Source organism: Bison bison, unplaced genomic scaffold (assembly GCF_000754665.1).
Source record: "Bison bison bison isolate TAMUID 2011002044 unplaced genomic scaffold, Bison_UMD1.0 scf7180017864482, whole genome shotgun sequence".
Classification (NCBI taxonomy): Eukaryota; Metazoa; Chordata; class Mammalia; order Artiodactyla; family Bovidae; genus Bison; species Bison bison.
Window position 1 is genome coordinate 4,714,609 of NW_011495042.1, and position 10,648 is coordinate 4,725,256.

The 10,648-nt window shown below is 58.7% G+C and overlaps 1 protein-coding gene across 1 annotated transcript in view; it reads right to left on the reverse strand.

The window, feature by feature from the left end:
- The window catches only part of IFT122 (intraflagellar transport 122), a 68,520-nt gene that overhangs the window by 13,161 nt on the left and 44,711 nt on the right, over nucleotides 1-10,648 (reverse strand). The window contains exons 16-19 of the mRNA XM_010862450.1: nucleotides 10,242-10,295; nucleotides 7,286-7,447; nucleotides 2,992-3,158; nucleotides 235-406 (exon numbers count right to left, since the gene is read on the reverse strand). Of these exons, the coding sequence (XP_010860752.1) occupies nucleotides 235-406; nucleotides 2,992-3,158; nucleotides 7,286-7,447; nucleotides 10,242-10,295 (555 nt within the window). The remainder of the gene's footprint in view (nucleotides 1-234; nucleotides 407-2,991; nucleotides 3,159-7,285; nucleotides 7,448-10,241; nucleotides 10,296-10,648) is intronic.

Consider the following 10,648-nt stretch of genomic DNA (forward strand, 5'->3'; position numbering starts at 1 on the left):
ATAAATGAACCATGAACATGATAAGTAGGGGGTATTTCCAGAGCCAAGGCAGGATGTGATGGAAACACCTGTTTCTTCCAGACCTCACTTTTCTCAGTGTCCCAGGGACCTAGCATAAAACAGGCCATCCGCCTGACCTTCAGGCCAGCGCTCACGTCGAGGTCAGCTGCTCTCCGTGCAAACCCACCCCCCAGTCCCCGTGTCCCAGGGCTCAGGGAGGGCCCCGGTGCTCACCTCATCCCAGCGCTGGGTCTCCACGTGCAGCTGAACCAAGGACTTGAGGTCACCAATCTTCAGGTAGGTCTCAGCGGCATAGCCAGGGTTATCCAGCTTCTTGAAGAAGTGGGCGCACATCAGCAGCGGCTCCCGCTCAGCCTTGTCCAGCTTTCGGGCAATGTCAATGAGCCTGGAGTGGCGAGAGCACGGGGAGGAGGTGGGCTCTGGGGAGGCGGCTGGTGGGGGAAGCCCCATGGCGTCTGGGTCTCTCCGAGGGCGGCTCATCATGCTGACGGACCACCCCCCGACCCAGCCCAGGCTCAGTATGGTGCCTTGGCCCCGGCGTGTGATGTGAGGTTACTGAGGGACTTCACCCAGAAAGGCCGCCTGGTGAAGGACACTCTGTCCCCCACTTCATGTGCCTTTCCTTTGAGTTACGACCCTGTCCAGCAAGCTCTGGGGGCAGCAGCCAACGTCTGCCGCTCACCTACACGCGTCAGTTCAGTGCCGTGAGCTTTCCCATGTGTGATCTCACTGGATCGTCTCTGCCCTTGGGGGGTGGTACTGTTATTCCCACTTCACAGAGGAGGACACCAGAGGCCAGCATGGAAGGTGGAGCCACCCGACCACGCCTCTGCAGCTGGGAAGTGGCCGAGTGCCCTCTCCAGCACCATTAGAGGAATTCTCACAGGCGAGCAGGGGCGGGGGTGGGAGCAGCCTTTGGTGATAGACCGCTGGAGGAAGGGTCAGTGCGCTAATGCTCTGAGCTCTGGGAGGAGAGCCTGCAGGGATCTGTGCCTCTTCTCCTGGCCACGGTGCTGAATGGGCCAGGGCAGGGGCAGGGGGTGCCACGGGACCACTGGTTCACCCAGCCCCGCCACGGCTCGTGGGCACATGGGGCTGCGTGGAAAGTGCTTCTTCCCTCCAGAGAGGCCGGGGTTTGGAGCCAAAGTGGCTCTCCCAGGGGAGAGGGGTTCTATCTACCCAGCTTGCTCTTTGTGAGAAAGGATGGGGAAGCAGCTGTTAACAGAGACATCTCAGAAATCGGCAAGCTCAGGGAGGCTTGTCAATCCATACTGAGAAGAATAATGGCTCTAAAAATACCACTTCTCAGCAGAGAGAGGACGCATTTTAGGGAAAGGTGGCGCAGGCAACCCCTTGGGAGCCCCCGCCCCCGCCCCACCCGTGGAGCCTAAGTCCCGGGAGAAAGGACCGAGTGTGCTTGATGTCTCTCTTCTGAACGAGGTGAGCATCCCTGGGGTAATGCGATACGTATCGGCTGCAAACAACAGTGACGTGAAAAACTAGAGTAAGTAGGGACCCTAAACCTGCCTGGCTCTCTCCTGTCCCACCTCTTTTCGTGAAAAGAAAAACCTGGTTGGGGCGGGGGATAGGCGAACTCTGCACCTCTATCTTCAAGAAATGCTATTCTGGGACAAGAAGACGATGGGGCGGTGTAGGAGGGCCCTCTGTGAGGGACCACACCAACCACATGACTTAGTCGTCGACCAGCCCCTCTCCCTCCTGAGTCCCGGGCCACTGTGGCCCACGGACCACAGAGTGGTTTCCAGGGCAACCAACAACCTTCAGGGCACAGGCCGAGCCAACCTCAGGAGCCGCTCCCGCACCGCTTTTCCTCTGTGAGCTGCAGCCTGCACCGTGTACGTGTGCACAGACACACACACACGTGTTAGCACGAAGCCCACTCCTGACAGTGGGAGGGGAGAGGCTGCCCCACCCAAAAAGGGTCCTGAGACTGAGCCCATCCTCCATTCGGCAGCTCCACCTGAAGCCCCCGAGCATCGGTTCTCTGCCTATGTCAGCGGCATCGCCGACGCCCCGCCAGAGCTCAGAGTCCTACTCCAGCTCCCCAGTCAGCCCCGCCCTGACGCCACGGCCTCAGGTCCTGCGGTTCAGCTCTCCCACGTCTCTCTTGTTCCCTCCGCCGCCACACAGCCCCACCGGCCCCCCGAACTGGACACCTGGTCTCCCTTCCTCCAGTTTTCCCTCCATCCTACACCTGCAGTGGGAGCACGGCCCCGACCCGGGTCCTCCCCACCGACTGACGGGTCTAAACACCTCAGCTGGCCCCCGAGGCCCTCCCTGTGAGACCAGCCCGGATGCCCTGCCGCTGCCAGCATCCTCCCGTCCCTCTCTTGCACCGTCATCCTGAGGCGGCCCAGTTGTGCTCTCTGTGCCGTTCCTCCCGCTGCGCGCCCTTCCCTTCCTGCGCCTCCACCACTTGAAAGTCGTCAAAGGCCCTTCAGGCGAAGACCACCCCCGGCTCCCCTGGCAGAATGCGTGTCTCCTTCTCCGAGGCACTTGGCACCGCTCCTGTTCTTTTCAGCTCGGACCATCACACAGGCTACGGGCACTGCTTCATGACTGCCTGGCCGGCCGGCCTTGTGTGATCACTTGGTCCCCGAACCCCGGTTTCCTCATCTGAAGGGGGCGTGGAGATACTGACGCTGAGGGTGTTGGGGGAACCACATGCCGCAAGGAGCCGCAGTGCCGGCTCAGGCAGGGCTCAGGGAACGGCGGCCCTGAAGCCTGGGTGGCTCCCCCCTCCCCCTCCACCACCCCTTCCCCAGGGCCTTGCTGATCAGCTTAGAGGCAGTGACTGCTGTGTCTGTATCTCCTCCAAACCGAGTCACCGTCGCCTGTGACCAGATACTTAGAGAAACACTGTTTTCCCTTGTCAGTCACATCCGAGCGCTGACAGGACGTGACACGCCGCCGCCCACGTGCCTCTCAGGGCCGAGACTGGAAACCTACATGTCGACCCAGCCGTGTTCCCCGCTGATCTCGATGGCCTTGCAGTGCTCGCCCGCCGAGATGTACATCTCCACGGCAGCTTTGGGCTCGTTGATGTTTCGAGCCCAGTCAGCCTGTTTGGTGATTAGCATCTTTGTTTCTTTGGGGTCTTCAGATCCAAGGAAATCCTGAGGAAGCACAACAAACAAAAACACTCGGGATTAGAACTTCCTGCTGCCAGCATGATGTCAGACCTGCCGGAGGCTGCCGTGAGGATGGGCCTGCTTGGGGGTGGCCAGGATGCAGGCATGGAGCCGACGGGGGTGGGGGTGGGAGGATGAGGGGGAGCAGGCCCAGGAGACACCCGACAGGTGCTCCGGGGCAGGGCCGGGGCAGTGTCAAGGACAGCGGCCCTCAACACTTCCTGCCCGTCCCGCCAACGGCCACGTGTCCTCCAGCTGAACAACGTGTTCCGGACTCGCGGGAGTGCTGTGCACAAGCTCCGCGGCGCGGGAGGCTCATGGTCAAGGCGCTTTGTTTGCTTCTTCTTCACGCAGAGCCTGATGCGTGTGTGACTTAACACAATTTCGGATACACAGACCTAGTGGCACGTTTACTCAGAGTAAGGATGACCCCCTCCCCACCCCACCACACCTCAGAGTGAGGCTGGGGGTCCCCTGAACTCAGACGGGATGGCTTCCAGAGTTCCCGGAGGGCCCCGCAGCTGCCACCGCACTGCAGGATGTCTCTTTCCTGACTCTGTTCACCTTCTGCCGCCTGAACTCGGGGCACGATCCCCTCGGCTCTGCCCTGGCTGTTTGCCTGGTAAGGAGCACAAGGGATTCTGGTGAACCACTTCTCAACCGGATGCTCGGAAACCAGGGCTGAGTTTGGGTCTGCGGGGCTGGGGACAACAGGAGGCCATGGGGATCTGAGGCAGAGGGAAGGGGCTTGCAGAGACCCCGTGAAGGAGAGAGAGGCTGCTGGACCTGGGGGGCTCCAGAGCCTGTGTTCCTTCCACCACAGTGGGCCAGAGGGGCCATGCCCAGCTTCCCTGGGTTTGGCCTGAGGATTCACGAGAAACAGCTTCAGAAGAGCACCTCTTCTCAAGATACGGTTACCCAAAGTATGTGCATGGGGGCCGCCAGAGTTGAGGCAGCTTTGGTGCTGACAATTTTAAAGGTGGGGCTTTTCACAAAGAGAAATTGCGAGAGCTTAAGAGCACAGCCCCATGTGCCTCCTCAGCAGCAGTTTGTCTCGGGAATAGAGTGCCCTGCGGAGTCTGTGCCGTGCAGAGCTCACAAAGCCTGAGAAAGCACGCCTCTCCCCTGATTAGCACTCACTTGTCAGGAAAGTGCAGTCAATGTATGCTGAAAACCCACTCGAACAATTAGCGTTCTCTTTTCTTTTTCCATTTGCTTTCAGCGTAATTGGGTAGCCTCTAAAATAACACATTAGATGGGCCGAAGGCGAGCGATTCTTTAAGGGGAGGACGGAGCATCACGACCCTGACGCTGAGGCGCCAATGAAAGACAGGTCACTGCAGCTCACGTGGGGAGGGGGCTAGGACGGCCGCCGGGGCCGGAGACGCCTGGCTTGGGCCCTTAAGGACACGGCCTTTACTCTCGGTAGCTACAGTGCCGACCCTTTATGCCAAAGCAAAGCCAGAAGCTCTGCTGACCGGATTGGTTAAAAGAGGTGAGTGGCTGGAGAAAACAGGCATCCTGAGAGAACACAAATGTCCTTCAGAGTGAGTGCTCATGGACTGCGGTATAACTGTGGTGAGAAGGGTCAGAGGCCAAGGGCGAGCCAGGAGCTTGGCTGGTCGACTAGACCAGCCAGGGGCACAACGCACAGGCTTCGTGAAGGAGCCTGCCCCAGCCCGCAGCCCGGCTCCAGAAGCTCTGACCTAACTGAAGTTGAGTCTAATGCTTCCTCTAACAAGATGGCTTTCCAAAGGTTCTTTGGTTCCACGGTGCTGACTTACATGTTATCTGGGGCTGTGGCAAAGGCGTTGTCCTGGAGTGGACAGAAAGAGGCCGTGCTGAGTGACGAGCGAGACTAAACAGTGCCCTCGCGAGCGCTGATTCTGATCAGGACATACCACATGAGAGTTAAGAGCACTATAATCCCCTTTATCACCAGATAAACATGTCACTTACCCGGAAAGCATACAATTTATTTGTACGTGGGAATGTAATTTAAAAATTTTCTGAAAACCAGATTGAATCTTGGGAAGCAATTCTCAAGTAAACAAAAACACGCCACGTTAATAAGCACTGTGTCCCCCCCACCCCCCGACGTAACTCGTATGCACGCACGCTCTCAGACTGTGGGTGGGGGGGGGGGGGCCCAAACGGAACCAACCTACTGGGATCCTACTTGGAATTTTACCAAAGACTGAGACCAAAAACAACGCCCAGCGTATTTACCTTCGTGGAGAGGCAGACCAGATGGGCTGTGTAAACGGCTGCCTTTCTGGGTGGGAGACTCTAGGCGCACGAAGCCCACTGGAAGTGTGATTGGGGGTATTCCCGTGCAGGGGCAGGGTGGGGTGGGCAGGGGGCAGCCCTGAAGGACAAGCACACTGTGGTCCTGCCTGGCCTCGCTCGTTCTCCCAGCCTTTCTGAGCTGAGCTGGGCGAGGTCACCCTCTGAAGAGGAGCTGGAGGCTGAGTAAAGTGAAGTGCCTTCCCCAGGTCACCCACAGGGAGGCCAGGCCTCACGCCCGCTCCCTGGACAGCAGTGCAAGGCACCGTCTCCGATGCCGCAGCTGCCCACGGGACTCCTCAGAGGTTCCAGGGGGCAGCTGGCCCAGAAGAACCACCACGACTAGCCAACCCCAGTGCCCAGCCTAGCCTCAGGGATGCGCTCCTTTAGGTCAAGGTTTTATTCTTGCTTTAAACGTTATTATCCCCAGAAAGAGACACGCTGGGTTAGGTGTTCTCAGTGTGATCACGCTGTTATACAGCGTGTGTGTGTGTGTGTGTGCACGCACACGCGTGTGTTGGGGTTTGGTGGGAGGCGAGGGTACAAAAGTTGAAGAGGGCAAAATGGGGTCAGCTGAAGCAGCCAGACCTGAGGGACGGAACAAAGGAACCACCGAGGAAGAGACGGGCTGCGGCCCGTGCTCGGCCAGGTGCCGAGGACCAGCAAGTCCGGGCCTGCCTCATAGCGACCCAGGTACTGCCGTTCGCCCAGGGCCTCACAGAGGCGCTGAAGACAGTGCGCAGCCGTCCTCAGGAACAGAAGCGCAGGGGGACGATGGGGAGGGCTTTCCATCTTGAACTTGCTAGATAATTACCACGAACAGCCTCTAACTGCTTGTGGCTGATGACTCACTGAACATTCGGAGGCCGTGAGGTTACTGGGAGACAGGGTAACAAGGGTACCTTCGGGCTGAAGCTGAAGCTCCAACACTGGCCACCTGATGCGAAAAGCTGACTCTGGAAAAGACCCTGATGCTAGAAGGCAGGAGGAGAAGGGGGCGACAGAGGATGAGACGGTTGGATGGCATCACCGACTCAATGGACGTGACCAAGCCCCAGGAGATGGTGGACAGGGAAGCCTGGCGTGCTGCAAAGTCCGTGGGGTCGCAAAGAGTCGGACACGACTGAGCGACTGAACAACAAACTGTGGCAGGCAGACCTGGCTGCTCTAGGCGCCCACCCTCTCTTCACCTGCGCTCGGCCCGCCTGCAGGTGTCCTGGTGGTCTGAGCGCCGTGGGGGGACCTGCTCTCACACAAGCCATGAGGAGCCAGGAAGACCCTTGCGTGCCTTTAACGGCCCAGACCTGGAGACTCGGCTTATCAGGGCCTCCATTTGCAAGAGGATGTCAGCCTTCCACCCCACACGGGCAACAGGGGCGGTGGGCTCACACATGGGCAGGGCCTCCGTCGTGGCGCCTCTGACGCCCTGCACGAGGGCCAGCGCTAAGAGGAGCAGGCATTCAGGAGGCCTTGGCCGGAGTGAACCATGCGGGCCCCCGTGACGACAGCAGAGCCAGCTTGGGCCTGAGGACACGGACGCTCAGCGACTTCTGACAGAGGCTGGAGGAAACTGGTGGGAGACAGAACCCCCAACCCTTACCAAGGGGACTCCGCTGGTTAGGACGCACCGTCCACTGTCTCTGAACCACCACGCTCTGCCCCTTGTGACGTCAGCCTAAAAGGTCGGCGGCGGGCCAGGTCTACCCGGTCAGTGGCCACTGACGGTCCCCCTGTTGACCAACCCGCCCATGCTCTTTCCGAGGCCGCGGGCCACGGTCCGGTCCATGCGGCGTCTGGGAAGGCAGCCCGGAGGCGGCGGCGGGTACCTTGGCGTACTCGAACATGCGCAGTTCCGTGTACATGTCGAGCGCGAGGTTCTCGTGCCCGCTCCTCTTGTACAGTTTGGCGGCCTCGTGGAACTTCCCCTGGTAGGAAAACACATCTGCCAGAAACAGGTCATTGTTGGTCTCTCCCCGCTTCTTCCGCTCCTGGAAAAATTAGAAGCACAGGAAATGGTCTCCGCAGCCGTGGCAGGAAGCACCCTTCACAAAGGTCCGCCGTGGCTATTTCAAGTTAAGCCCCTGGGCCTTCCTACTGGAACCTACGCTTGGCTCCTGGGCTGCTGTGTCTCTCACCTCGGTTTCTGGTGGGAATGCCTGACAACAAAAGCAGATTTTTTTCCCCCCCAGATGAGGGAAGATCAAAAGAGACGCAAACTTGTTTAATGGAAATTCCTCACAGTGGCTTCCTTACATATCCTTCCAAGGAAATGACTGCATGGTTAGGATGGGGTGTGCTGCCCACTCCTGGGGACCCCCAAGCTCCAAGAACTCCCAAACCCCCAGGCCTGGTTTGGCTGGGTTGTGACTCATGATCATGGTGGACAAGGGGAGAGTATTTTAGCGTTTCCTCTTGAGAAAAAGACATAACGAGTCTTATGTTCCTTCCACTGAAGAGAAGTGAGCGACGCTGTGTGCTGAGCATCCGCCAGGCGCTGGGTGTCCTCACCCAGGGTCACGCTGCCCAGAGCCCAGCCTCGGGACAGGGGCGGGTGGGATCACACGGGGCTGGGGTTGGACTGCGTCTAACTCCAGACACTCTTTGCTCTACATAATCCTGCCTTTGGAAACCAGTAGTCGTCCCCAAGGACACACCTGTCGAGTGCCTGCCCCGCGCTGCACGCGTGATCGACGTGTACACGGCTGCACGCACGCAGAGGCGCAGCAGTGCTCAGGGTGACAGCAAGCGGGGCCCTCCTCCCGCCGTGGGAGGGAGTGGCCATTAGCCTGCCGCTCAGGCTGCTTGTAAACACTCAGCGGCTCCCCATCTCTCGTCCCTGGCAGTCTCCCTTTGCTTGGTTTCTAGCGAGCGCACCGCAGAGGAGGAACACGAGACACCGAAGCAAACTCCTAGACAAGCTGGTGAAAGTTACAACAGCTGGAGGCGACAAGCTTCCCCACAGACAGAAAAGGATTTATAAAAACCAAAAGGAAAGCAAACCCACACTATGCGTAGTTTACGCTAGTCAGCCAAATAAGCTGACTTCTAATTGTGGGAAATAAATTAAAATCTCGCAGTGGGATAAGCAAATAGGTTTTGCAGGGTGTGGAATTTAGGCCAAATCCGTTGCAGTCCCCAGAACCTCACCAGGATCAGAGCAAACGATTCCGTGGGCTTAGCGAGTAAGAATCGCGCAGACAGACTCTCTCCAGCCTGCTTCCAGCCCAGCGGCAGCTCACTGACCCAAGAGGCGCCTGGTAAGGAACCCGGGTTCTCTGGAATAACAGTGAATGCGAGAAGCAAGCCACGGAGGCCTCAGAGCAAACAAAATGGATCCTCGCCCAAAGGCCCTTTACCCTTTCTCCAGGGACAGTTCTTCCAAGGTTCCTCTGCCTGGCTCAGAACACGTCGGAAGACACTGCATGTGTCATCTCAGGAAGACGTGGTAAACGGCCAGAGTCGGTCCTCACAGAGGCCAGTTACTTTTGCATAGAGAAAAATCACACGCCGTGGCCTCGTCTTAAGACTCCTAGATCCAGACCGGTTGACCTACAAACACGGCCCTGCTAGTCATAAGCAGTCCTGGCCGCCATGGGTAGACGACTCTGAACACGCCCTGCCCCGTGCAGGTAAGGACGGTGCAGAGGATGCACTGGGGAGGGCGGGGCTGTGCAGGGCGAGCTCCGGGAGCAGCTTCTTAGAAGGCCACATGGCCCCGACTAGGGACCACAGGGGCCTGGAAGACAGAACTGGCTTGAATTCTAACCCGGCCTTCTGCTTTGGGGACACAGACACAGCCTCTCTGAGCCTTAGTTTTATTTCTCAAATAAGGATACGAAGAGCAGCTGCCTCGTGAAGCTGTTGTGAGGCTGTAAAATTGTGTACATGTGGCTCACGCGTGCGGCACGGAGCAGGCACTCGACAAATGGCAACAATTACCAGGCCGGGCCGGCCGTGAGCTCCCGCAGGCCTCTCCTCCATGCGACTCTCTGCCCACGGGGCTCAGCATGTGGCCTGGCCCGCGACAGGTGTTTAGGATGCTGAACTGAGCCAGAGGGACGAGACATTTGCTGGTTTCCTCACAACTTCCATATGTGAATTCAAATGTATCTCACATTCCCAGAGCCTCACAATAAATCTGTTCTGAAGGAGAAATACGTACACCTTTTCACAGACAGACAGCATGAAGAGACATGGGGATAGAAAGTCTCCCATCCCCCAGCAAATGGTATAGGCGGAACCAGCCTCTTGGGGCCCCCACTGCCCCCAGGGTGGCCGATGAGGAGGGCGGGCTACGGGAAGGGCTCAGCGTTCTGAGGCTGCAGCCCCCCCACCCCAGGGCCCATCCCAGGGGGTGGGCGCAGACCACGTGCATTTGGGGAACGCTGCTTCCACGGGCATACTGTGCAGCCCTAGAGAGGGTGGTGACGAGCTAACAGGCACTGCGAGCATGGAATCCGGCTCCCGAGAACCTGTTTAATCAACCTGCGAGGTCGGTCTCATCCCATCGTTTAGCCCTCCCAGCTACCCTGCGAGGTTGGTCTCATTCCATTTCCCAGACAAGAAACCAGAGCTCTGACAGACGAGGCACCCGCCGGGCTCGCCCAGCTCCCAAGGGACAGTCCGGACTCCTGGCTCCCATGCGCCGGCCCCCTCTGTGGGCACCCTGCCCTCCCACTGGACACCCATGGGCTCCTGCCACGAGGCCTCCAGGCGCCCGCCCGGAAACCACTGACAGCACGTGTACGCTACCCTGAGAAGGAAGAACACTTCATCCTTTACCTCAATGCTGTTGATGAGCTCTAAATACCGGAGGTCTTGTACTCTGGTGAAGGCCTACAGGGGAAGAAGAAAGAAAATCAGCTGCCTTCTGGGCTTCAAAAGTGGGTGATTGGCTGGGGGTGGGAAGTCGAGCTTTAGCAAGTGAGCCAGTAAGGTGGGGGAGGTGTGGGGGGGAGAAGTGAGCACTGATTAATCACCCTGCGTGCGTTTGGGAGGGTTCTGCCACTCACGCATCGCTCACTTTGGGACTAGGTCAACAAAACCCGGATGGTGCAGTCGGCAGTGGGGCTGGCTTGCGGGATTCTCTATGCGCCAGGGAGGACCAGGCCCATGGAGCCTCCGAGGCAGCAGCATCAGAGGGGGAGTGGGGGCAGGGACCAACTGAGGAGAGACCACCCGTACACCCT